This window comes from Gymnogyps californianus, chromosome 16, assembly GCF_018139145.2.
Source record: "Gymnogyps californianus isolate 813 chromosome 16, ASM1813914v2, whole genome shotgun sequence".
NCBI classification, from domain to species: Eukaryota; Metazoa; Chordata; class Aves; order Accipitriformes; family Cathartidae; genus Gymnogyps; species Gymnogyps californianus.
The window spans coordinates 3,406,289-3,432,334 of NC_059486.1; the positions used below are offsets into that span (position 1 = coordinate 3,406,289).

Sequence of the window (26,046 nt, forward strand, 5' to 3'; positions counted from 1 at the left end):
CTCTCCAGGGCAAGTGTGGTCCCGTTAAATGTGTTTTGGCAAATGATTTATTGTTCGTGCACGTGATTTAACTCTGGTCCCCAGCTCCTGTAATGCAAAGGACTTGGACTATCTGGGTTTCCAAGTCCTTTCTGAATCCTTCTCCACGGCAATCCTAGCTGGCGTCAGCAACTCGTTTGTGCTCGGAGACCTGATGGGGGAAAGCTCTCCTGCCCTTCCCCATCCTCACACCCATCTGCTTGTTACTCAGCATTACAGTTTAGCTTTAAGGCTTCGAAAAGACACAATCTCCGTCCCAAAACTGCAGACGCAAAGAGGGCAGAGAGCAGGACCGCAGGACACGCTTGCAGACCATTTCCTTAGCTGAGGCGGCAGGTTCAGGTGAGGGTTTATCTGGTTGGAAGCCAAATTCTGCTGCCCACAGTGACACTGTAGCAATCACATCCCCCAGGCAAGGACGAAAGCATCCTCTCCCTCTAGCAAAGGGTTCGGCAGACCAGGCTGGGCAGAGTCCCAGCTGCCCAGGGATGAAGCCCTTCAGAAGGGCAGTTTGTCCTCCTGCTCCTCCCTTGGCCCCATCTTGTTGTGCAGCACACGGGGGGGCAGGCGTATCGGGCACCGCATTTCCAAGCACCAGCTATATCATTAAAGGCAGCCTTTTATTTCCTTCCTCCAGGACTGGGCAGGACAATTTGCTCCTTTGGGAAGGTCCAGCCATCTCTGCTCCCAAACCCTAACATCTCCAGCAGCAAAACCGAGGAGGTTCGGGCAGCGTTTCCAATGGTGCAGTTAATATAACATTACGCGCGTAAGCAGGGTGCCTTGGTGGGGTGCCAGCACACCAACCAAGTGGTGAGTGTTGCTGGGTCACATTCATCCCTGTCCTCGCTGGTATCTGTGGGTTAATTTAATCAGCTGAAGAAGGTCCTCAGCCAGGTTACAGCCCTCTGTGGTAATCCCTCGAGGCTGAATTTTGCTTGTTATGCACTTCTAAAAGAAAAGAGAGGGACTCGAGGTCTGAGTGTCAAGGAAACTAAGCACCTCTAGTGCTTACTGCCATCGAGGGGTGTGGGTACGCTCAGAACCCCCCTACAACCCCCAAACCTGCTCGGCAGCATCCCACGAGCATCAGAACGGCTGCCTGGCATGAGGGATCCTGTCCTAGCAAGGGTGACCCCGGCTCAGATGAATCTTACCTTCCCTGTTCACCTTCACCAGCGTCCGGCGGTGGCCGAGGCACTCCCGATCAGACAGGCATGAAGGGCTCCTCGGGGCTGCGCTCGTCCTTCTCAGGCAGGGCTGGCAGCGCCTGCCTCCAGCCCAGGGCAGTCGAGGGCAGGCTGGCTTGTCGCCACAGCAGCCGTCCCGGCTCGGGGTCACAGCTCTGCCTGCCCAGGAGTGACAGGCTGTGCTGTGGCACCTGGGGAAATTGGGGAGAAACCTCTGGTGCCCCTTTGGACAGCGCGGGGGCTATAGAACAAGAGAAGCATCTCTCCAAAGACCGCAGTAGACTTTGCATCTGACCTCTCTCTCATCATACCTAGGGATAGACAGGATCTGCGGCAGCTTCTTTCTTTCTCTCCTTCTCAACAGCACTTTACCCCCGGTGCATTCACCTCCCGGAGCACAATGTCGGGGACCCTTTGCCCCTCCGCCCACACCTGCCTCTCCCCACTGAGAGATGGCCCCGACACCGCGGTCCCTTGCCCTAACCCTGCTTTCCAAAGTTCAGCTGCTTGGCTGCAGGCAGCCCGTAATACCATTTTACAGCAAGGTGACCCCTGCTCTTTGACGCTGTGCAACCCCCTGTCCGGCCGGCCGCCGAGCCGGCCACCTAACACGTTGTGACAGGTCGACTGGATGGAGCTCGCGGAGGGACCACGTCTTCCCCCTCCTCTCGGCGGTGGGGTTGACAGAGCGTTGGGTCCCCCTCTCTGCCGAGCGTGGTGGGGGGGTGGATTTGGAGGAGCGAGGGTGAAGGGACGGTCATCGCCCGGGCCCTGCCACCAGCCCATCGGACACCCCAACATGGAGCTAACTGGGGGGACAGGAGGGCAAACCTGGTGCTCTCTCCGGACGGCATCCCGGCTGTGGGTTGATGTTGTGTCACCTTCACTGGGCATGTCACCTCCCAGTTACCTTCTGCCTCTCATTGCTATAAGCAGGTTTAAGAAACAAAACCTGGGCACAGTTGCTTTTCCTTTCACTTCCCCACCCAGCTCGCAGTGTGGCCGCCTGCGTCCATCCCATCCGCTGCTGGGGACCCCTCGCCGGGAGCAGGTCCGGCACTGCTGCGAGGACAGCCGGTGGCACGGGGACAGGAGTATCTCACACTGGCATCGTCAAAGACAATAGTTTCCATGGGCAAAAAAACCCCAAAAAACAATTTATTCGGTCTCTTCCCCAGTCTCTGCTTTGGAGCACAGGCTGTTTGACCTGCACCCAGTGAACCATCCAAGCTGGCTGTACAATGCCCTGTCTATCCCCTACCCGTGCTGCGTGCCAGCAGCAGAAGGGTTAAGGATGATCTTCAGGACAGATATTCAAGCACTGGGAGCTGCTTTCCAAAACCTCCTTTGAGCCTTCTCAAGACAGGGCCTCGGTTTTCCTCTTGTCTGCCCAGGGCTGGGATCTCTGATCGGAAACGAGTCTGCCTTGGGGAAGGACCTTGCATGGTGCAGCAGAACCACCCGCTGAAGGAGCAACTCTCTTATCTTTCTGATGTCCCCAAAATCTCTGGTTTTCCAGCAAAAGGATGTTGTTCCAACTCTCACATTTGTAAACTTAAAATCTTGACCCACCCTGGGGAGCAGAAACCACAAAGGAAATCAAATCTAAAGTCAATGTTTGTAAAGCTTGTCCTTCTGTATTGAATCTTTGCATCTGGGGAGGGCTAAAACATGTTGTTTTTAAGAAGCGAGATAAGCAAAGTTGAGCATCTCCATGGACTTTGCAAAACCCACGTCCCCGCATGGACACTGAGGCTTCTTTGCTGGGATCAAGAGTCAGCTTGGGGACCTGGCCCAGAGCCTGGCTTAGTTAAGCACCTCTCTCCCAAGCTTCGGTGGAGAACTGGCTCTTTCTGGTCCCAGGCACCCTCAGAGGACACAGCCTCGGCAGCCGAGTGCTGGGGCCAAGCTCTCTCCTGGGGAAAATCAACCCCAATTGCAGGAGAGGTTAGTAGGAGGGAAACTGCAGCCCCAGGTGAAGTCGTGGCTGGAGGTGAGGACCCACCAAGAGCAGAACGGTACCTCTCTGTCCCAGCAGCGCCCAGTTAGGAGGCAGGAACAGGCAAGGACAGTGCTGTCTGGCCAGCTTGGGCAGGAGCTGGGCACCGCTGCCGGCTGCGAGTAGCAGGTGAGGAGGAGATGGGGAGGGAGAGAGGGGGGCAAGTGTCTTGGAGAGGACGGGAGTGACAAGGGCAAGGTCTGGATGTGTTAGTGATGGCGTGAGTGTAGCCCTGTCAGTGCCAGCCTTCATCCCAAGTGACAGGCCCGACAGCCCGGCCAAGGACGAGGCAGGAGCAGAGGGCAAGGGGGGGAGGGTGCTGGATCCCTGGTACCGTGACACCTCACGGAGACCCCTTTGAAGGGCCAGGTGAACAGGAGCAGGAGCATCTCCTCCTGGGTACCCCCAGTCGGGGCAGTGGGGTGAGAGGGGTTTGTGCTGTGCATTTTCCCTTTGAGCAGGGCACCAGACGGCAGTCCCAGCAGCATCCCACCCTCTCCTGTTCCCCATGCACTGAGCCTGGCCATTGCCTCGGCTCTCCTTCCCTGGAACATGCAAGTGTTTCCCTTGCTGCTCACCTGGGGGGAGAGCGTGGGCTCGGGCTGGGGTCTCCAGTTAACAAGCCTGCATCCCAGTCCTACCAGGACACTGGGATGTAGCAGCGGTGCGGTTGGGTTGAGGACTGACTCCTCCAAATAGCTTGCTGCCATGTGCTCCCTGCTGCTTTCAGCCTTTGGGATGGGCACGGCCAGCTGGATCCACCTCGAAGGGGCATTAGGAGACGGTGGCCCTGCCCATGCTGTTTGTGGGGTGGAAGACCTCTGTGCCAGGGTGGCTTGGGCTGGGCGGAGGCAGCCTCCATCCCTGGGGTAAATCAGGTGTGGAGCCAAACTGGGGTGGAAAAACTAGTGAGGGTTGTGCTGAAGCTGAGAGCTGTCCTGAGCATCTTCCTCTGGGAACAAAGGTGTAAAGTCGGATTTGAGGCCCAGATCACCGCCCCGCATGTAAGACAGGCAGAGCTGGACTGAAGGGCTGTGAGCAAGAGGGGATGCTTGAAGGAGAATAGTCCCGCTTCCCTTAAATATGCTCACCCTCCAGCAATGGATGTTCAGGCAAGAGAGGACCCTCAGCGTTTAAGAACCCTCAAGGGATTTTTCTTCCATGATTTTTGGCCTCTTTTGTCCACGGGAGCTTCTGCAACACAACATCCCCTGGCTGTGCCGTTATTTAGCTGTTCCTCGGAGAGAAGCCGCTTTTGCTTACTCCTGTTACCCTTTCCTCCTTGCTCCTGCTGCGCGGGTTTTAGGTGGGAGAGCGGAGCGGCGAGGCACGCTGCGGCTTCCCCCCGCGTTAAACCCAACTCCTCGACAGCCCCCGCGGGAGTTTTACTCCCGTGGGCGCTGCCGTGCCCGGCTCGGAGCTGCTCAGCGCGGAGCCGCCGCCGGGAGCGGGCAGCGGTGGGTGCGGAGCTCCCTCCTCCGGCCCCGCGGAGCAGCGCGGCCGGGCCGGGGGGCTGCAGCCGCACGCCTCGGAGAAACCCGGGGGTGGGCAGCGGGGTCCCCTCTGATGGCGGGGGCGGGGGGGGGGCGACACAGCATCACCGAGGGGGTTCTGACAGCGGCCGGTAACGGGCTGGCGGGGGACACGGGGTGACCCACCGGGAAGGCGCTGCCGGCTCTCCCCTCGGAGTCCCCCCCTGCTACCCCCCCGCCCCGTTCCCCCCCAAACACTGCCCGGTCCCTGCCCCCTTGATGCGCCATTGATGCTCCCTGTTGTCCCCCCGGGGTCCTGCGCTCCAGCCGACCCCGCCCCGTTGCTAGGGGCCCGTTGCTAAGGCCGTCGCTAGGGGCCCGTTGCCACGACTCGGGCCCCGCCTCTGGCGCCTGCGCGCTGCGGCCCCTCGCCCACGTGACTCGGCGGGAAGATGGCGGCGCCCGCGGGCCGGCGTGTGTGGCGCTGAGCGCGGCGGGGCCTTGCGCGGTGGCGGCCGGTTTCTGTCGCTGCCATGTCGCGGCTTATCGTGAAGAACCTTCCCAACGGGGTGAGCCCACCGCACGGTTGCGGCGTCTGCGGGGTGGAGGGAGCTTTCCGGGCCTAGAGATGGGTCTGAGGGGACACACCGGGAGGCCGCGGGCTCCTGGGCAGGGAGAGGCCCCGGGAGGGGAGGGGGCCGTCGGTATGGTGGGGACGAGGATGAGCGGGGAGATTCCCTGGGAGAGAGGGTCTTCGGTTTGGGGTGGGGGAGGAAAATGTCTTGGTGGGGGAGCAGGGAGATGTCCTGGGCGAAGGGGCTCTAAGGGGGTAAGGGGTCGTGGAGATGTGCTGGGGCGGGGGTCCTTGTGGGAGAGCGGGGAGGCACCCGTGGGGGTAGGATGGTGGGGGACCCTGGGCAGGGAGTGCCCCAGGAGAGGTCAGGGAGATGCCCTGGGGGGGAGGAGGCAGAGTGAGGGGCATGGGTTGAGGAGGTGCCCCAGGGGAGGGGAGCTGGCAGCCCCCCAAGGTGGGGGAGTGGAGCTTGTTGTGGCCGCTGCCCTGCCCTCGTTCTCCAGGAGTTGGGCACTGTGCTGCTCTGCTGCCATCCGGGTCTCCTGTGAGGGTGTCACCATGCCTGTGGTTGAACTGGGAGCTTGGTTGTGGCAGGTTAGCGCTGCGGGGCCCTGGGCTCCCCGAGAGCTGGGTGCACCCTTTAGCTGTGGGTCATTGCAGACAGAGATCTGTACATGTAGTGGATTTATGGAGGAGATGAAGCGGTTTGGTAGCTGATGTGTGGTTTTTTAATCAGTGTTGCCACAATATGGTATGGTTCCTACAGCACTTCGGAAGCCCTCTGATAGCAAATGTTTTGCTTTGGATGCAAAGCGTGTCTCGTTGCATTGCTGATTTGCCTTCCTATTGTCCTTCCTCATTTCCCAGATGAAGGAAGATCGCTTTCGGAAATTGTTCGCCGCCTTTGGCACGCTGACCGATTGTTGCTTGAAGTTCACCAAGGATGGCAAGTTCCGGAAATTTGGCTTCATTGGCTACAAGTCTGAAGATGAAGCTCAAATGGCACTGAACCATTTCAACAGAAGTTTCATAGACACTTCCAGAGTCACAGTGAGTTGATCTTTAAAAATATCTTCTTTTGAGGCTCAAGCAAGTTTGTCATTGGAGATTTTGGTAGTCTTAGGGGTGAACAGCCAGGGGCCAGGAAAGCCTAAAGATTAATTCCTCTGCAGCAAAACAGCAAAGCTTGATGCCAGGCCTCATTGCTGGAGTCTCAAGCAGGTACTTGATTCAGATGGGCTGTCTTCATGCTCTAGCAGTGATTTCAGTGCTGGTTGGAACAGCAGCATCAGGTTTTGAGCTGTCATAATCTGTGCTTTTGAACTTGAGGTAATTTTTCATTTAAAGTCATTCATCTTGCTGTTCTGGACAGAGGATGATTCATGATAAACAGGGCAACTTATTTAACTGTGCTTAAATGAGCACAACAAAGTGTTCCCCGTGTTGAGTGAACATGTAGCTCTCTGCTTCTAAAATGAACGTCTGTGTGAAGTTGCCTGTTCTGCACACACCCCCTCCATCCCGTCAGGGTTATAAGAAACGTTGCTGAATGTGGCTTATCCAGCAGTTACAGAACCAGACTGTTGAACATACATTTAATTAAAGATCTGATTGATTCTTTTCAGGTTGAGTTATGCAAGTCTTTTGGTGACCCTTCAAAACCCAAACCGTGGAGTAAGCACTCTCAGAAGGCCCCTGCCTCGGAAAAACAGACCGAGAAGCCTGTGGCAAGTGCAGTTCCTGCAGGCACAAAGAAGGTGAGTCTTGTGTGTTTCTTTGAGGCTCTGATGTATGTCCGTCACTTGGCAGAGAGAAGGATGGCCTGGTGTGTGGAGAAGGGGACAGAGTAGCTGGGACAACAGATGTTGGAGTCCTGGTTCTGGTGTTTTCTGCCCTAGGATCTGTCTTCCCTGTACTGTTAGGTTAGCTGAGAAATTATCTTGGCTGTGCTTCTAATAAGCCTTTCTAAAAATCTTTTTTTTCCTAGGATAAAAAGAAGAAAGATCCAACAGAAAACTTAAAGGAGGTGAGTTGAGGTTGAATTGCAATCGCTTCATTCTTGCTAGCTTGCATTAAGAGCAAGAGCTGAATAACTCTTTTCAGTACTGCTTCCCGTGCTGTTAATCCAGGCAAGGTGTATGATTTATCCAACTCCCTAACAGTCTGATTCTACTGTAACAAACGATTATTTTAACAATCCCAACACTGGGGACCAGTTTTTTAATTGTCAGCTACTCCCATGTGACCACGCACTGCGTCCAGGACAGTCCTGTTTCAACAATTCTGGTTTTTAACCATATGCAAGTTTTGTCACATTTAACTTGTACATTTTTTTCTCTTTTTAATGTTTTGTTTTCTTCTTTAAAGTACTTTGTAAACATCAATTACAAAAAAGAAAGAGTAGGACTGAGAGATCTTGAGAAGACTTTAGTCACTTTAAGTGCTCACCTTGTGAGTGTAAACTCCCCTTAAGGGATTTTTTTTACATTGCTGGAAATAAGATGATATCTTTGAATTCAAACTCACTACTAGCTCTCCTGTGTCCGTCTTCACAGCTTGTCTGCTTGGTTTCTTTTTCAACAGCTGGAAGAAGATAAAACATTCCAGGAGTTCTTGGTGGTTCACCAGAAACGGTCTCAGGTGGCCACTTGGGCTAATGACACTTTGGCAGAGGAGCCCAAGAAGGGAAAATCAAAGCCAGCAGCTGATTATCTCAACTTTGATTCAGATGAGTCTGAGGAGCTGAGTGAGAAGGAGGAGGATGGGAATGAACCCTCTGAAGATGAGGAGGAAACTAAAGGTACTGAAAGGAACTATCACCCTTGGCTTGTCTTTGTCATGGTGAATGTGAGAGCAGGTGTGCTCATCGGACCTCGCTCGGAGTCCTGCCTCCAAATGGAGACAGTGTAATCAGGAAGGTGGTTTCTCAAGCCTGAGATTCATTCTGTGTGCTGTGGATGTATAGTTGTTTTCCCAAATTTGGGGAAATGTGGGAAATGCAGTTTCTGATATTAAGGGGATATCATTTGTGCTTTCCCCTGGGTCCTTAAGTCAATGTCTAGGGAAGAGTAACAGGGCAAACATCTGCCTCTTCCCCTTAAATGCTCTCCTACCCTGCAGCTGCTTTCATCTCCAGGATTTCCAGAGCTGGATGTGGTTTCTGTTTATTTAGTAACGTGTAGCTGATGTCTGTGAACTTGTCTGGTCTGCCTTTGATGCGTATTTCTGGAAACGCTGGTGTGTCCTTGGGCCCTGTCAGAGTTGATGGGAAGGGACAGAGTTTAGTATCTTGGATCCTGAAAGGAAAACTGTATCTAGCCGGAGTAGTGGGTTAACTTGGAAGACTGAGAAGTCTGGGCTGCAGTCTGGTGTATGTCTTCTTAGAATCCAGTGTCCCCGCACCAGTGATAAATGTGGTTTTGGAGCCTTTCTCCCTCCCTACATGGTGTTTCCTTATGCTGTTCTATTGGAGTGAATGGCATTTTCCCTGCTGCTCCTTGTCTCTCTTTGGGTAACTAAACTGTAGGTGTGATCAGCTGATCTGTGGTGGGGGGTGGAGGGGTGTTTTGGAGAAACAGCTTCCTCTGTCCTTTTCCCTGCAAAACTAAACTGAACGATTGAAAACCTTCTCTGGGGTCTGCTTGAAGTATTTAGTTAAAATTGAGACACAATACTTTGCCATGGAGTTCCTCAAGCTCCTTTCTAATTTGTTTTACACATGAACTGTTGCTTTGAAAAACAGTGTCAGTCTGGAAGTGCTGAGATAAGTTTGCTCTGCTGTTCTCAAGCCTTTCCTTCGCATGGAAAGGGTAGAGGAGAGGAAGGTGGTTCTCATGATTGTGTCAGTTCTCAGCTTTTACCTGGCTGGGGAGAGAGCAGCAGCATCTGTGTGCAGAACTTCTCTGGTCTCTCCTCTCTGACAGCAAAGAAAGGAGGGAAGAAGGCAGCTACCAGCAAAGACCTCTCGGATATGGATTACCTGAAATCTAAAGTGGTGAAGGATTCTTCCTCCTCATCTAGTACAGAGGAAGAAACGGATAGTGAGGAGGTGGAAGAGGAAAGTGAGAATGAGGAGGATTCGGGCATTGCAGAAACCGTCGGCACCCACACAGATAAAAGGGGGAAGCCAAAAGCCCAACAAACACAGCAAGAGACACCAGTGGAGAAGAAGAAAAAAGGATCCACGCTAGAGGTATAGCTGAATTAAACTTTTGTCTTATCTAAAGCAGGAGCTTTATGGGATAGTATGTGTCTGTCAGTCACTCCAGGGATGAGCTGAAAGCCTGAAGTCTGTGGGACCCCCTAGGTACCAGCTTTCTTGGCTCACTGGGCAGGAGCCATTAAAAAAGTTTGCTGGATCTCCTCTTAGTGCTGACTGAATTCCTGAAGACAGGGCTTCCAAACAAGTGCTGCTAGTGCCCTTTTCAGAGGCTTTTCTGTTTTTCTTGTGTCTGTGTCCGTGTCCGTCTGCAGGAAATGCTGTTCTGCAGAACTCAGTTTTTAGCGACTGGGTTTGACTGTCCCAGCCAAACCTCGCACCCTCATCTGGCACCTCCTGCCCAGGCTGATGCAGTTGCGAGAATCTCTTGATATTCTCTCCCACTCTTCAGCCTCCTGCTTGTTGGACAAGACCAGCTTGTTGTGCTGTGACTTTTGCTGTTTTTTCACTCCGCTTCTTTTCTTTTTTTCCCCCCCCCCATCCTTCTGTCCAGAACCAAGGCAGCTCAGCGGAAGCCAGCACACCACACACAGTGGAACTTCGTGGTGCCCCCTTGAACATCACTGAGGTAAGCTTTGTTATGGAGCTGGGAATGGAGGCTCAAGGGTGTTCTCAGTGTGTAACTCGGTGCGATCTTTGCAGAGGCTTCCGTCTTCACTTATGGAGCTGTTTTGAGGGTTGTATGGGCGGACAGGGAAACTTTTGAACTGGCTTTGTGCGGAGATGTTGCATGTTGCACGTGGCGTTTTTTTATAGTGTATATAAAAAACCTAAGTCTGAAAGCTGCTGCTTCCTGTATCTGAGAACTTATTTAAACAATTATAATTTTTCCTGCAGCAAAAGATTCGTGAATTCTTCTTGCCTCTGAAGCCAGTGGCAATCCGGATAGGAAAAAATGCCCAGGGGAAAAATACAGGTAATGTCTATATGTGTAAGGGGGGTTGGATCTGTGAGTTAGAGGACCTCTCAATCACACCTCTGCTCTTCTCATCTGCAATTCCAAATCGCTGGCTTGTGTCCCGATTCTTACAGACCTTTCTATGACTTTGCAGCTCACCTGCCCTAGTTGCTGTCCGTAGGATGCCGTGGGCAGAGTAATGTTGGCTGTGCTCCCTTAGGAGTAGCAGCAGGAGCCTTTTCTTTGATCTGCCTCCGGAACTTTCCTAAATATCCCAAACCACGGCAAGGAGAGGCCTCTTCCTCTGGGGTAGCTGCAGCAGCACCCAGGGACTTTGCTGACCTGTGCATATCAGCTGCAGAGCAGTCTTTAGCCGAGGTGGGTCTCCTGACAGGCTGTGGCTACTGGAGGTACCCATCAGAAGGAGTGTGGAGCAGGTCTTCAGAGCTGGCAGGGAACTTTGTTATATGTTTTCTTTTCATAGCCTAACAGCGGATGCACCTTGTATTTGCTCTTGGAGACACCTGTGAAAGCCTACTTCAGCTGTTAAGTCAGGCTTCTTTGGTTTGCCTGTAGAGAATAAGCTTTTAAAAGGCAGCCTTCCCGTCCGACATGGCCATTTTCAGGCTGGATTGAAACTAATGGGAGCTGAATGCCTTATCTATAGGAATCTGTAGTAAAGAAAGCCCAATTCACCCTTAATTAGCCAATTAGTGCTTCTGTGTTCCCCACATGGTGCTCAGTTGAACCTTTCCTTCCTCCAAGGTTATATCTTTGTTGACTTGAAGAGTGAAGCAGAAGTGCAAAGGGCCTTGAAGCGAAAAAAAGAATACATAGGTAAGGGCTGTTTGTTCCTTCTTGTTCTGGCTGATGTTGATGGCAGGGTGCTCAGCTGCTGAAGTGTTCACTGCAGAAGTATCTCCTGTTGCTTTAGTTTCTCCCAGGCAGATGGTGGGGGTGGTTTCCTCCACTCAGCTGATGCAGGATAAACCAGGTGCCATGTCAGGAGCAGCATAGAATTGGCAAGTGGCCGAGCTGTGCGTGTTGCTCTTTGGCCCTTGTTTTTTGTCATGTGCTTGAAGTGTATCTTGCTCTTGATATAAAAATGTTATTGTTTAAATCTGGTTGGGATAGTGCAGGGGATTTGTACAAACGATTCTGTAAGCCTGTGTTTGAAACCTGTTCTTGGCCTAGCCCTTAGTGGAACTACTAAAATTATATTTGCAATAATTCTATGCAGAATGGGAATATCTACTTGGAAGCCTGTGGACTAGGTTGGCACAGGCAGAAAGGCTGGAACCATCTGAAAGGAAGGGAGACTGGAATTGTCTAGCAAATGTTACCCTGGTTTTTATGAAGACTGATCTCTTGCAGCCCCCATCCCCCCTTTTTTTTAAATCGGGCAGAGTTCTGCTCAAAGCTTGTGGAATTGTAATTGCTCGTGTCACTGCTGTAAGCCCAGACTCTTTGCGCATTGATATTGATTGCCCATGGCCTTGGGAAGCATCTAATGTGCCTCTGTGTGTGTTTGTGGATTAGGTGGACGATGCATTGAGGTATTCCGATGCGGGAAAACCCCAAAAGAAACTGTTACAGCAAAACCTGATAACCAGCCATGGCAAAGAAGAAAGAGGGACGACGAGGAAGAGGAGGACTTGTCTGAATCAGGGAGGCTCTTTGTCAGGAATCTTCCCTTTACTAGCACTGAGGAGGACTTGGAGAAGATCTTTTCCAAGTACGGTAAGTATTTACTGTGGGATTGGGACTTGCAGGGCTTTGTCTTTCCTTTGTGCACAGAGAGGTTTTCTTGCTGGGTGTGAATGGACAAAGCTCTGGGTCCCAAACCTCTTGACTATGGACCGACTCCCATCATCTTTATTGCCTGGTGTGGCAGTGTGTGGCTGCTTGGCTTTGAAACTGATGCTGGCTCCGTGCTTCTTTGCTTGAAGCATGTACTGCTGCGTGCGTCTGCCCTCACCCCTCTCATAGCATCTCTGATGCGACGGTAAAAGCTCTTGCCAGTCAGTGTAGGCTCTGAGTCCTAGTGGGATGGGGAGGAGGAGGAGAAGATAACCAAAAGCATGTGCTGCATGAAATACTGATCGCGCAGGAGATTTCTGGATACCGTAGGTAAGAGGTGAATCTCTGAGATACACCCCAAATTCATGTTCATGTTTGGCATGTCAGGTGGAAGCTTGAAGCTTCCCTTCTCTAGCTCAAAGTTCAACAACTTTAAGGTTATCTTGGCATTAGAGTGTCCTGGGAGGGGAGAGAGGGTTAGGTTGTGGAAATCTTTATTCCTGACTGAAGGTAAATGCGGCTGCTCAGAGCTTGCCTGGTTTGTGTCATGTGTCAAAGCCCTGTGAGCTGCCACACGGTGCACAACCAGACTTGGGGTGCTTTTGCTGGGTCCGCCTTGTCGGTCTGCAGCCAGCAGCTCCTCACCCAGGCTGGTGGCGCGTCGCACAGCCTCTGCAATATCCAGAGCTGCTCTGCCTTCCCTGGCTCCCCTCCTCCCCGGCTTTGGCCAGGAGGTGCCAGTTCAGAGCGTGTGATGGCTGCGCAAGGACATCTGTCACGGTAAAGCCTTGCCTTTTGCAGGACCCCTCTCGGAGATCCATTTCCCTATAGACAGACTGACAAAGAAACCCAAAGGATTTGCTTTCATCACCTATATGATTCCCGAGCACGCAGTGAAGGCCTACGCAGAAATGGATGGGCAAGTGTTCCAGGTATGGTGACTGATGGCTTTATTGTGCTGTTGGACTGCAGCTGGTGGGAATGTTTGTTGGTAACGTGGCCAAGCGTTTGCTTCTGTGCTTTGCTGAAAAGGTTGAGTCTCTTCTGCCTTGCTGCGCAGGAACACAGTTGCTTTTGGTAGAGTAGCCTGGTTTGAACAGCCTTACAGGTACCAAAATCTGAAGTAGAGGTGGAGAGGGAGATCTGAGTTTCAGTCTCTCCCATTGTATGGCTACTCTGACTTGCAGTAATGGCTCCTTTGGGAAGGAAGGTTCTCTCCTTCCACCTAGGCTGTTTGACTAGGAAAGGTGCCAGAAGATTTCCTCCACTCTGCTTAGTTCATGAAATTCTGTGGGTTATTTCAGAGCTGCTGAACCTCTTCTTCCTTTCTTCTAGGGTAGAATGATGCATCTTTTACCGTCCACAATCAAAAAGGAAAAGATTGAAGATGCAGATGCAGAAGAGTCTTCCTCCTACAAAAAGCAGAAAGAGGCCAAAGACAAAGCCAACAGTGCCAGGTACAGAGGTGTCTTGTAGTGGCCAGGACAACACAACTGCCAAATTTCCAAGTGGCAGAAATGCATGTGGGGTCTTCGCAGGGGCTGTATGGATTACCAAGGTCAATAAAGCATTTGCTGTGCAGCTCTGTTTCCTTTATCTCTTACGTACTTGATTCCTCTATTCAGGTAGCTCTAGTAGTTCAGTGAGCAGCAGAAATTGAGGGAAACGTGGTTTTGAATGGCTTTGTGTACGAGTTTTTCTCTGGTGTCTAACAAAAGTTGGTCTGACGCTGTAATTCTTTAGGGTAGTGGTTTCAGATCAGTTGGGTCTTTCTCCTCTACTTGACCACCTGTATTTCTAAAACTTGTAGGAACTTTATCTTTCTGTGTGACAAACTAGTTTGAAAGAAATGGCTGATACTTTCTAACTTGAAGGGAAAGGAATGCAACCTTGCTTGCATGTGCTTTTAGGGAACCAGTTGAAAAAAACGTGTTCCTCTGAGCCAACATCTGAACTTCCAGCTGTAACTGCAGAGCTGTGACCAGTGACCTGTAGGGAAGAAGAGCTAAGCTGCCTGCACCGCTGCCTTTCTGTTCGCTCTCCAGTCATGTCTCCCTCACCCTGTCCCTTCTCTAAGGATGTTCCACCCTTCTTTCCTTCTAACTCTTCACCCTGGCTGCTAATGGTGGCATTCAAAGCTGTTTTTTCCCAGGACCATTTAATAGAGAGACACCAGTGGAAGGAGGGACCGCGTGACTCTGAACCTGGCTCTTCTTTCTCTTTCCAGCTCTCACAACTGGAACACATTGTTTGTGGGGACAAACGCCGTGGCTGATGCCATTGCTCAGAAGTACAACGCTTCCAAAAGCCAAGTGCTGGATCATGTGAGTTGGGTTATTGATCGGCTGGGATGGGGGATCACTTTCCTATCTGTTTTCTCGTGCCCAGGGCCTTCCTGGTCTTTTTGTGCAGCAAAAGCCTCTGTGCATCAAGGAGCACCATGCAGGCTGAGAGATCAGTGGTGCTGTAGCGTCTCTGTGGGATCTGAGCCTAACAATCCCTTTGTCACTGGAAGACAAAGTGACACTCCCAGGCCTCCTTCCCACTCTGTTTTTCTGTGGCTGAATTTTGCATTTCTATGTAACTAGAAGTTGATGAGAATTTACCCCCTAAAGCTCAGATCCTTCCTGGAAACTTCATTTTGCCTTGGGAAGTGTTCTGACTCCCAACAGCAAAACTCCCAGCAGCTTCAGAGGAGCTGGAGCATTTTACCTTCAAGCTAGAGCAGCAGGAACAACAGGTACTGATATTTTTGCCTGCAGGAGAGTAAAGACAGCGTGGCAGTGAGGGTCGCTCTGGGAGAAACCGAGCTGGTCCAGGAAATTCGCCGGTTCCTCATGGAAAACGGAGTCAGCCTGGATTCCTTCAGTCAGGTGAGATGCCCAGCTGGAGGCAGCGATGTGGACCTGCTTCTTCTATATGACGGCCTAGTCCTAGTGTCCTCAGCTCTCTTTAAAGTTAGTAATTAAATCCTCAGCATCTTGCAGGATTGAATCCTTACAATGTAATGTCCATTTGAAAATGCAGCTGCCCTCGGGATGGTTGAAATACATAGTATGATGGCTTATAGTATGATGGTCAGCTTGCTGTAGGCAGAGAAGGAGTCCTGTGTCTGTACCAGGGTGGATCTGGAGCCGAAACCTCCATACTTGAGCATGTGTGGAACAGGGAGGTTGTACTGGGGTGTGAATCTTATAGGAAGTGTTTTCTAAATGGGTGTTGGCCCTCTTGGATCCTGGAAAGGGGTGACGTGGAGTGAGAGAGCACAGCGTGTTGGATCTGAAATCTTCAGTTAGTAAGATACTGGGTTTTGCTTTTTTAAATCCCATGTCCCCTTTCTTCCCCCACTGAATGTGGCAGGCCGCTGGTGAGCGGAGTAAAACAGTGATCCTGGTAAAGAATCTCCCAGCCAGCACGAGTGTAGCGGAGCTGGAGGATGTCTTCGGCAAACACGGCAGCCTGGGCCGGGTGCTGCTGCCAGAAGGAGGCATCACGGCCATTGTGGAGTTCCTGGAGCCAACTGAGGCCAAGCAAGCGTTCACCAAGCTGGCCTACTCCAAGGTGAGCGTGGCAAGGGGTAGGCAGCTGCCTGGAGAGTGTGGATCTTGGCTAGTTGTGAAGCTGCAGAAAGGAGTGCTTGCTGCAAATGTGAGAGGCAGAGGACTTTTGAGGGAAGTGAGTTATCCCAGAGCCACTGGTGTTACCCTCTATCCCTTGGATTTAGGGAGATGCCTGGTGCATCCTTGTGCAGCAGTGGCTGAGTAGGGCTCTCAACCTGCAGAAGATGGCTGGGGACACACCTAGAAAAGCCTCGGTGGCCTGGAAAGGGTTTCTTTTACCTTTTGCAACACAGGAGTGCGGTACATGGTAGACTGTGGTCCTCTGTGAGGCTGGATACACTCTCCTTCGGTGAAAGAGAGTTTAGCCACCTGAAAAAGTTGCTCAGCTTTTCCACTGCTGTTTTCCATTACAGAGTGAGAGGAAAATAAAGCTGAGAGCAGAGTTTTTTCTTCAGGGCTTGCCCTCCACTCTTCATTTCTCTCCTGTGTTCTCTTTACAGTTTCATTCTGTGCCGTTGTATCTGGAATGGGCTCCAATGGGTGTCTTCTTCAGCCCAGCCCCTCAGAAAAAAACCTCTGAGGCTCCAGAAAAGGAGGGCAAAGCAAGACTTGTACCTGGTAAGAACTTTGACTTTGGGACAGAGGTGTATCTGATTGTTTTGCCACTCCTTTATGTGTAAAGCAGCAATGCAGATATTCCTGACCCTTTGGGGATGGAACCAGCCTCACGAAGTTGTCTGCACGGCCCTTCGGGTCACCTTCTCTGCGGTGCGTTAGTTGATCATATCACACAAGCGCTGTGCTCGTTCCTGCCCCTGCCCTCCTCGCCTCTTGGCTAAGGCGTGGGCAGCGAAGTGCTGCTCGCAGCGCACAGGTCCAGTTTGGACTGGGCTAATATGAGCTCTGGGAAGAGATTTTTGGTCCAGTTTGGTCTTGGCAGCAGCCGTTGGGAGAGCGGTAGCTGTTCTCTGTAAGCTGGACCTGACCCCCTGAGCGTGTGTGCGGTTGTGTGCTGTGCAAAGACACTGTCCCTGCCTGTGGGCAGCCAAGCAAGCTGCAACAACGGGAGTACTGGGCAGCACTGGATGGAGAGGCTGACTTGCTGGTGACAGGCTGTGGGTCCCTGTATGTATTTCTCTGCTCTTGTGTCAAGCCCCGCTGTATGGTTTGTCTGGCTGATTTCCCACTGCAAGGACATGATCTTCCCTCCCTGAGTATACCCTCTTTCTCCCCATCCCAGGGGCTATAAAAATAAAATCTTGCCTGTATATTTAAAACCTCTCAAGATGCTTTTGAAAAAAAAAAAAAGAGGAGGCTGGAGGAGCATGGCTTTATGTAGATTTGTTTTGCTAGAAGCTATTTCAGGACTCTGAGGTTTTGGGAGGGGGGAGAAGAGCTGATGAAAAGCCTCTTCCCAGGCTGCCATTCTGCGCCTGGGTCACAGGGGAAGGCTGGAGCCAGGGGGAGGTGGGGGGCCACTTTATCTCCCTGCAACCAAGACCCTCACCTGCAGATAAAGGGCTATAAGCACAGGAGCTCCTGGAAGGCTGCTCGGGGCTGATAATGGTCTTTGCCAGCCTCTGGATCTGGGAGAGGGAAGGGAGGGGATGCGCAGTGAACACCTCGCTCACAAAAGGGCTCCGGGTGGCAGCGCACGGCCGTGTCGTATTGTGCCAGCCACAGACGGAGGCACTTCTTCATCCCGCCCCTGTCTCACTGAATCTCTTCCCTCCTCTTTCCTCAAACGAGCCTCCTTCAAAGGCAATGGATTTTTTCTGTGCCTTGTTGGCAAATACATCGTTGGCTGGAGCAAGGATGGTTGGACCACCCGACCAAAACAGCTTGGGCTGCGTGGTGCTTGGGGCAGGGAGGGCAGCCAGATGGAGCCATGTAGGGAAAGACAGCTCTTGGGATGGAGCTGGGGGGTCTCTGCTCACCCGTGACCCAACGCAGGCTCTCCTCATACAAACTGAGGGAGAAATAAGCCTAGAACAATCGCCGACGGCGATGTTAATGCCAAAGGGAGATGCATAATTTGCCCTTTCTGAGCGGAGCATCAGCTGTACTGTAGGGGATGAAGCTGCTCTAAAAGACAAGTGGTCTAGCGAGGAAAGGAGTTGGCGAGTCAATGGATGATAGAAAGAGTGTGTCCACACGCTTGTGTGTGTGTTCTCTCATGTCTAATAAGGGCCTAGTCCCGCTGCAGCTTCCGCTTCAGTGCGGGATCCAACAGATCTCTCCCCGCCCTCCCGCGTGTGCGAAAGCTCAGTAGCTTTGAGGCCTCTTCATCACGTTAAGTACAGTAGAAATTATTAAGCCACTTTAGAAGTTGGGAAGTGAGGGAAATGGATGGATGGACATGTGGATGGAGAGAGTCAAAATGCAGTTGCCAAAGCCTCCCTCCTTGGTAAGACCAACTGCAAATACCAGCAGATTTGCCCATTGATCAGCTGGACAGCATCCAGGGTTCTGTTAACTTCCCAGCTGTGGGCAGGCACCCACAGCTCCACCGTGGGGCTTGGGTGCCCCAGAGGAAGCTGCTGTGCCGACTGCTGAATTGCAGCTTGATTATTTGGTTTTCTTTTTACAGATTTGTCTTTGCAGAATCCCAAAGCAAAATTTGTGCAAAATAGCGTGCGTTGCTGTTGACCTGAGTGAGGTTTGTGGGTCACAGAGTATAAACTCTGGAAGTGTTAATGCTAATGTAGTTCTTCATTGCCCTTCAGTATGTGTTTGGGCTTAACAGACCATATTCCTTCACACGCTGATGGGGAAGTTCTCATTTCACGTCCTGTGGATACATACTGGCAGGAGATGAGGTTTCAGAGCAGCACGGAAGGATGCTAAAGCAAGTTTGGGGCCGCTTGCCTAGTTCAGCAGGTGTCTGGCTGGGTTTGGTGTGAGGGTGTCTGAGTGCCGGGGAAGCAGGTTTGTGGTTTCTACACTCAAAGAATAGGCAATATTTTAGTTTTCATGGGGACACGTTCATATACCGTGTGTTGAGCTTGCTTCAGTCTGTGTCCACCCACAAGGAGCCAATGGAGAAGTGGCCTGTTCCTGCTGGAGTAGTAACTATTAGCTGGGGTAGTGGACAAGCTCCCCCCAAATTTGGCTTTGTTACATCTTACAAAGTTGGGTTTATTCTTTTTGTTTCAGGTGAAGCTATAAAGGGCTCAGAGGAAACAGCAGCGCCAGAAGAAGAGGAGGAGGAAGAAGAGGAGGAGGAAGAAGAAGAAGAAAGCATTCCTGGGTGTACCTTGTTCATCAAAAACCTGAACTTTGCCACCACGGAAGACACGCTGAAGGAGGTGAGCCATAAGCGAGGAGAAGGGGACTGGGTTTTGGTTAGCACGGTACGCTCAGATGGAGCGGGAGGGGGTTGAGTGTGTGGCTGAGGGCCAGGCTGAGATGCCTGATGGAGTAAAGCCCCCACTCCCAGCACGGGCTAGAAGAAAGGGCTCTGCTCTGCTGCATGAGGCAAGGGGCAAGCTCTTCTCCAGCTGTTGTGCTGAGGATAAAGTGTTTAAAGGAGTTAAATTGCAGCCAGTATGACCTAATGGGAGATGAGGGAGCACTGGATTGTACTGGGAACGGGAACCTCCACTTTGGGGTTTCAGGCGTCAATTAAGGCAAACGTATCTGAAACTGTTTTGGTGGGGTTTAATTCCACGTCAGGACAGGTGGAGGCAGTAGGAAATCTTTTAAGACTCCTCATTTCCCATGCTTTCTGTAATGCTTCTCCTTGGGACAAGCCCTTTTTTTTGCAGCTGTGATACTGCTTTGTGTGTTAAGGCAATAAATGAATGATGGTTTCACTGAGATGTGCTTTTCATCTAAGCTTCTACCAACACTGAGCTGTCTGTGCCGCTTTACCTCAGCAAAGCACTTGGGAGAGATCGTAGCATTTCTGAAGCTATGTGGGATGTTAATAGCAACATAGGTAAAAGCAACTGGGAGTTCTCGTCTCTGCCACTTTTTGTAGCCATGTAAAATGCGACATTTCATTGCCCAAGAACCCTGCCACAATGTCAGTCCATCCTGGACCCGTGCTCCTCTACCTTGGGACTGTGGTACTATGTAGAGACCCTGGTCCACTTGGGTCTGGGGACAAATGTAAATGTTCAGAGGAGGACTGGGACTTGTCCCCTCTTCTTTTTCTGCCTTCTGGCTGTAGTTTTACAAGGGAGTTGAATAGATGGTTTGCAGCCCCTGCTACCCTCCAGCCCCTCCTGCATGTCTTTGGAAAGAGCTGTGTTCTAGGGGCATCACATGAGTCACCCACCCCTGAGGTCCCCACCTGGCTGAGGGCATCTTGTAATCCATAGTGTTCCTCCAGAGCCATCCCAGATCTCTGCACTGTTTCTGAGGAGTGGTGGAGGATTTCTGGGAACGTGTGTATTGATTTTTTTAGAAGTCTGTGTGTCTGTGTGTGTGTATACTTGTACAGAAATAATTTTATAAGGGAAGACACAGCTGCACTGACTGCTTGTCAGGTGTGCGTGGGGGGGAGGCGGGCCTGTGAGCGTGTGCTCCTGGCTCTGGAAGAGGGCCACATTGTCACTCAAGTTGAGTTGCAAGCCTGTGACAAAGGGAACTGAATCACGTGTCCAAATTCCTTGCAGACGTTCTCCAAAGTGGGAGCTGTGAAGAGCTGCACAATATCCAAGAAGAAAGACAAAGCAGGTACTCTAGATGTTGCTGTTCAATTCCTTCCCTCGGCTGGTTGCTGAGGGCTCAGGTGTGGCATTGCTTTAGCATTCATCTGGCTGAGCATTTGTGTTCTTGTTGGCGAAATCCTTAATATTTCTAGAAGTGTGCCTGTTGAAATGGCTGAAAGCAGCAACCAAAAATACCCCGGGGTTCGGTCTAGAAGGTTAAGCTCAATTGTGGTATTTGTGGAGATGTGGCCTTCTCTTGAGATCTTGAGATAGAGAAGCCAACTCCTTCAGGATCACAGAAGAGAGCAGGATGCAAGTTGAAAGGAACCGGTGCCCCACGATGATTAAACCTGTGCACGACATGCTTTATCCGCAATAATGGCCGGGATCTTCAAGGATGCCTGGCTGAGTACTGTGCTGAGTGGGCTTCATTTGCCTTCTGCCTGCCGGCTTCAAACCCAGCAGGCTGTGGTGACTAGTGGTTATGCCTGTTGCATTGACTGCGCTCGCTTTCTGGGCAGCTGGACGGGGAAGAGGTTGCTTAAGGCAAGCACTGGCTTAGATGGGCTGTGTCTTCTTTCCGGATTTTAGGCTAGGGAGTTGCACAGCTTTACGGGATTTTGCCTTAACAGCACTCCTGTTGCATGGGATACTTGAAAACTTGGATCCACTGAAAGAAAAAGAAATAAAGCAAACTCTTCGGTACTGCTCGCATGTCTGGCTGTAGGCATGCTCCTGACCAACCAGCAACATTTGAGTCCAGGCTGATCTCATACCACCTACCAAAGTGGTCCCCTTCTGTCACTGTGGGGTCATCTCTACGGTCTGCTACCATTGAGGTTTTGAAGTTGGAAACTGGGTGTTATGTTTTTGCTTGTGGATTTTCCCTTTCCTCACCCAGCCTTAATTATGGCTCTTGTACTGGTCAGTGTGTTCCTCAGAAGCATGGTATGACCGTAGGTGCTGCAAACCTTTGCTGTGTGGGGAGGTGGAATAGATGTCTCCTCCTCTGGCGTGGAACCCGCAGCTGCCTGCCCAGGTTTATAGAAGTGCTTGCTCCTCTTGTGCTTTGCAGACCTCAAAGGCATTTTGTCTCTTAAATGAAACACAGGGCTTGCACTTTGTGGTGATGGGAAATACAGCATGTGGCAGTCCAAACTGAAACAGATCTCAAATGCTCGGCTCCCAGCAGTGGTCAGTAACTTGACTGCTTGTCAAGTGTTGGCCAAAATGAATTTCTGAAGGGGTCACAGGTTAGAAGTGTCTCCTCTGGGGACCAAATTGCAACCTGCATATCGCTATCCTGCAACAAAAGTCACACCCATTTCTGGGTAGTTGGCAAATTTTCCAAATGAAGGTCTCGCGTCAGTCATGAGGAAAAATTCCTGTGTATAAACAAATGTTTGTGTATCCATAATGGGATCACTTGCCCTGACTATGACTGGCAGTTGTTTTGTAGGACTTAGTGTTGTATTTAAGGAGGTTGCACTGAAATTATGCAAAAAAAAAAATCTGTTTTGCATGCAACATCGGTTATCTCCTCTTTCACGTCAGCACCAAAACAAGCTGTTGTAGAGCAGCGTCTTGCTCCAAACAGGTCAGTAAGGGGCGCTCAGGAGGAGCGTCGGAGTCAGGGCATGGGCCGGCTGGCCCTTTGCCTGGGGTGTTAGTTTCTGTCCCCCCAGTTTTGGCAGTCGGCGCTTGCTCCTGGTTTGTTTTTAAATCTTCTGCTTAATATCGATGCTGTTTCCTGCTAGCGTAATGAGTCCCCTTTCTCTTCTGACAGGCACTTTGCTTTCAATGGGCTTTGGATTTGTGGAGTACAAGAAGCCAGAGAGCGCCCAGAAGGCCCTGCGCCGGCTCCAGGTAAGCTTAAGCATTGTCGGTCCGGATTTCTTTCCAGATTTGGTGGGCAAAGGCTTGGATGAACTGTGAAGTTCAAAATGTAGCTGAGGATGTCAGTGCTATGAGTTACGCTGTGCAGATGGAGAAGCCTCTAAAATGGGCCAGGTTTCTGAGGGAAGAGGGTATGTAAAGGGACAAGACCTCATGTAAAAGAGTGTTTCCTAGCGCTGATGCAACACGGAGGTGGCAGAAAATGTGCAACGATTGAAATTTAATGTGTTTATTCTGCAAGGTGCCCTTTGCAGAGGTGACGGAGACCCAGGCCCCCACTCACAATGGGAACAAATATTGCTTAGTGTTTAGTGCTGCAGAGTTCAGCTTTACCCTCTGTGACTCTGCCATTGCTTCAGGGTCTTCTAGCCTCCTGCCTTCTCCATGACACGTGCCACAGGATGTGGCTGCACTCCGAAGGAATAAATCATTCTCTCTGCTGCTAGAAAGACAGCCAAGTGTTTGGTCCACGCTACCTGGATGGTGTGGGCCAGACAGCTGGAGTAGACCCCTTTCTAGACAGATGTGAAGGAATTACTCTGTGTAATCTGTGCGTGTTCAGTGACCACAATCCATGAGTCCCACCTTCAACAGGTGGTCATTTCACATTCCACAGCCGAGGGAGTCTTGGGGTAGACATGTGTTCTCCATCCTTTTGAAAGGCAGAATCCTGGGGAAAAGAGAAAGCAGGAAAATGGGTATTTTGTGGAGGGAGTGGGCAGCAGGGCTCCAGGTTCCCAGTGTAGTGCCTTTGCATGTTGTGTGCCCTGTCAGAGGTGATCAGGCAAGAGGCTGCTTGTTTTCCGTGCTGAACTGTAGGAAGTTCTTTGAGGCACAGGAAGCAAGAGACAGAGACTTTCTTGCTGTATTGGCTACTTATGGCCAATAAGACATCCTTGGCTCATTCCAGAACAAATAATAAGACAGTCCTTGCCTTGAAGAATTTGCAGTCTAGAGGTAAAGGAAACCATAGCCCAAAGCAGTGAAGTGACTCGTCTTTGCCAGTTTAGTGGCAGAGCTGAGGCTGATGGACAGCTAGAGCAGGGATGTTGGCTGCTGCTTCAGTCAGTCAAGCTGTCTCCAACCTCATATCAGAAGCCTTGCCTCGCATGAGTGGTGTTCAACAGAGAAAAACTTTGGCAGGGAGAAAGGGAGGAATATGTGGGAAAGAGCAAGATGTGAAATGCTGTGCTTGTATCCGGGAAGCTTGGAAGCTGTTGTGACTTTGATTTCCACCCCCACCCCCCCATTGTTGTTTCTTTGTTTTAACTTCTAGGGCTGCTCTGTAGATGGCCATAAGCTGGAAGTGAAAATCTCGGAGAGAGCTGTCAGGTAAAGCTTATGTCTCACCTCTGTAACATGGTTACATTGAAGCTGCAGTAATGCTTGGTAGGTTCTTCACTTCTTACCTGGCATCTCTGCATCATGAGGGATGTGATCAGTAGTGCTCTGACTGTTGAACACATCAGCCTTTGTTGTGCTTTACTTGGAGTCACTTTAGTCAGTCTTACTTGAAAAGAAGAAAGAAATGATGAATAGCTGATGCGAAAGTGTTCACTCACTAAATGACCTATTTCCAGTTAAAATCCCTAAGCAGCATGCGGTAGTGGGACCCCAAAAATGAGCCCAAAGTGAGAACCAGGCACTTGAGTTTTCTTCCACACTCAAGGAAAAGACTCCTCTAAAACCTCTGTTTTGGTGACAGTTCGGTCAGCATTGCAAAATCAACCGATAGCCCAAGTTCCAGTGGGTTTAAAGAGTTCTTGAAAACAAGTATTCTCTGGGTAATGAAATCTTTTACCCTAGTTCATCAGGGAGAACAGGAGCTTAAGAATAATGATCTGCTGCTGATTCTGATCAAATCAAGACAAATACAGGTTTCTTGCTTGCTTGAAAAAAAATTTGTATTTAACTTCTTTTGTTTGGGCAGTCAGATGCAGAAGAGGTGGTTACTTGTGGATGAGTTTACCTGGAGTTCAAGTCCTGCTTTTTAGGGTTTCCTTCCTAGTTTTTGTTCGGTACGGAATCTAAGTGCAACGTTGAAGATTAATCCAGATGTTTGAAGGTGACTGTTGGCACCAAAGAACTGTGCTTTAGACACTTTGGAAACCCTGCTGGAGGAGGTATCTCTTGAATGTCAAAATTTGTTTGAAAATCTGGTCCCTGGGGAGCACAAGCAGTCTGACAGCTCTCTGTCTGCACTTTGTATTTCAATTCTTTAATAAACCATTTTCGTCCATTTTGATTTTTAAAATCCCTTCAGTAAGTATCCAGCCTACAAAGCAGAATGCTTTGCTTTATGAAATAAGCTGCTGTGTTTTGTATTAGGTAAATTCTTATCTTGTTCAAATGCAATACAATTCTGAGGTTAAAAAAAAAAAATCTATTAAAAAATTTCATTTGCTATTTTCTAAGCCAGTAAGAAAAAGAATTAAAATTAGCTTACATTAAGCTATTTTTTTTAATATATCGAATAGTATATTCTCCTGACAATTGAATGGACAAGACTTAATGTCAAAACAAAAGTTAGTGGCAAATGTGCGTCCAGACCTGCTGCCTAACCTCAGCTGAGGTTGCAATCAGCAGGCTGGAAACCTTGATTTTCAGATGTAGGATTTAAATCACTTATTCGTTCCTTCTCGGTGTACTGTATAACATTTCCATTGTCGCCAGTAAGATGCCAGCGAGGATGTTGATGTGAGCTAGCTGGCTAATTTTTCTGCATTCCTAATTTTGAAGGAGCCAGAATGCGATGGGTGTTTTGCTGCACAGTGGTCCTTACCTGCCTTTTCTGTTGACTTCACAGGCCTGCTGTGAAATCGTCCCGAAAGAAACAAACCGTCAAGAAGCAGACGACTTCCAAGATCTTGGTCCGAAACATCCCATTCCAGGCCACTGTCAGGGAAATCAGGGAACTTTTCAGGTAGGAAAGCGCTTTCTGTCAGGTCTGCGGAGTGCTCCGGGCTGGAGCCGGTATGATTTTCGTACGGGATCTTGCTATCGGATTGTAAATAATTATGAGTCTTGTTTTCTTCGTGGAAGTAAACAAGCCTTTTACTGAATGTAAATACAAATGGCTTGGCAGGTTATACCAGTATAGAAATTCTGCTGGTGAGACAGAGATCACATAAGCCAGTGTTTTGGCTGGAGCTACTGTGAGCTGTCAGACCCGGTGGCCCATCACCGTGCAGCAGACATCCGCGGAGCTTAGAGATCTCCCCGCCTGTCGAGTAAATGACATAGCGTTGGATGTTTTTTTTTTCCTCTTGCCTGAAAGGCGTGCAGCAGCTTTCCTGATGCTCGGCACACCTGCAGACAGCTGGTGTGAAAGGTTTTAGCTGGGGCTGGCTCCCTCCTCCATCTGTCTTGCCCACGTGACGGTGTAGCTCCTTCCCGTCATGGAGGGAGCACTTACATCTTGCTTTCCCTTCCACGAGTGTTTCACTGTGTGTGCCTCACACAGTCGGTGGGGCGTTCCCCTGTGGTTGGCAGCCCTGTGTCTGTAACGATGTGCAACCATGCTGCCTGTAATACCCCCTCCAGCAAGAAATACCTTGTCAGCCATGAGACCTGCATGGGATAGTGCTGAGCGTTGAATAGGGATTTTAGGATCCCAGCCTGCATTCTTCTCTGCGCTGGCTGATCTCTGTTTTCTTTGTATGCTCAGCCTTTTGTGCAGTGACTCATTAAGCCTTGTAATGCATCCCAGAAAAGAGGTGAAACTTTGTAAAATACAGCATC

General features: G+C 50.5%; 1 protein-coding gene across 2 annotated transcripts in view; it reads left to right on the top strand.

Moving 5' to 3' along the window:
• The first annotated feature begins 5,209 nt into the window (after positions 1–5,209).
• The window catches only part of RBM19 (RNA binding motif protein 19), a 72,571-nt gene continuing 51,734 nt past the window's right edge, over positions 5,210–26,046 (top strand). The window contains exons 1-21 of one of the 2 annotated variants that reach the window (XM_050906833.1): positions 5,210–5,269; positions 6,142–6,324; positions 6,900–7,031; positions 7,262–7,300; positions 7,858–8,074; positions 9,198–9,466; positions 9,987–10,061; positions 10,331–10,409; positions 11,157–11,228; positions 11,931–12,131; positions 12,993–13,123; positions 13,527–13,648; positions 14,419–14,515; positions 14,954–15,064; positions 15,552–15,752; positions 16,252–16,369; positions 18,908–19,059; positions 20,374–20,434; positions 22,196–22,275; positions 23,582–23,637; positions 25,112–25,228. In XM_050906833.1, the coding sequence (XP_050762790.1) occupies positions 5,234–5,269; positions 6,142–6,324; positions 6,900–7,031; positions 7,262–7,300; positions 7,858–8,074; positions 9,198–9,466; positions 9,987–10,061; positions 10,331–10,409; positions 11,157–11,228; positions 11,931–12,131; positions 12,993–13,123; positions 13,527–13,648; positions 14,419–14,515; positions 14,954–15,064; positions 15,552–15,752; positions 16,252–16,369; positions 18,908–19,059; positions 20,374–20,434; positions 22,196–22,275; positions 23,582–23,637; positions 25,112–25,228 (2,549 nt within the window). In that variant the 5' untranslated portion in view covers positions 5,210–5,233. Of the gene's footprint in view, positions 5,270–6,141; positions 6,325–6,899; positions 7,032–7,261; positions 7,301–7,857; positions 8,075–9,197; positions 9,467–9,986; positions 10,062–10,330; positions 10,410–11,156; positions 11,229–11,930; positions 12,132–12,992; positions 13,124–13,526; positions 13,649–14,418; positions 14,516–14,953; positions 15,065–15,551; positions 15,753–16,251; positions 16,370–18,907; positions 19,060–20,373; positions 20,435–22,195; positions 22,276–23,581; positions 23,638–24,235; positions 24,576–25,111; positions 25,229–26,046 lie in introns of those variants that run through there. The other variant, XM_050906834.1, reaches the window with a different exon arrangement.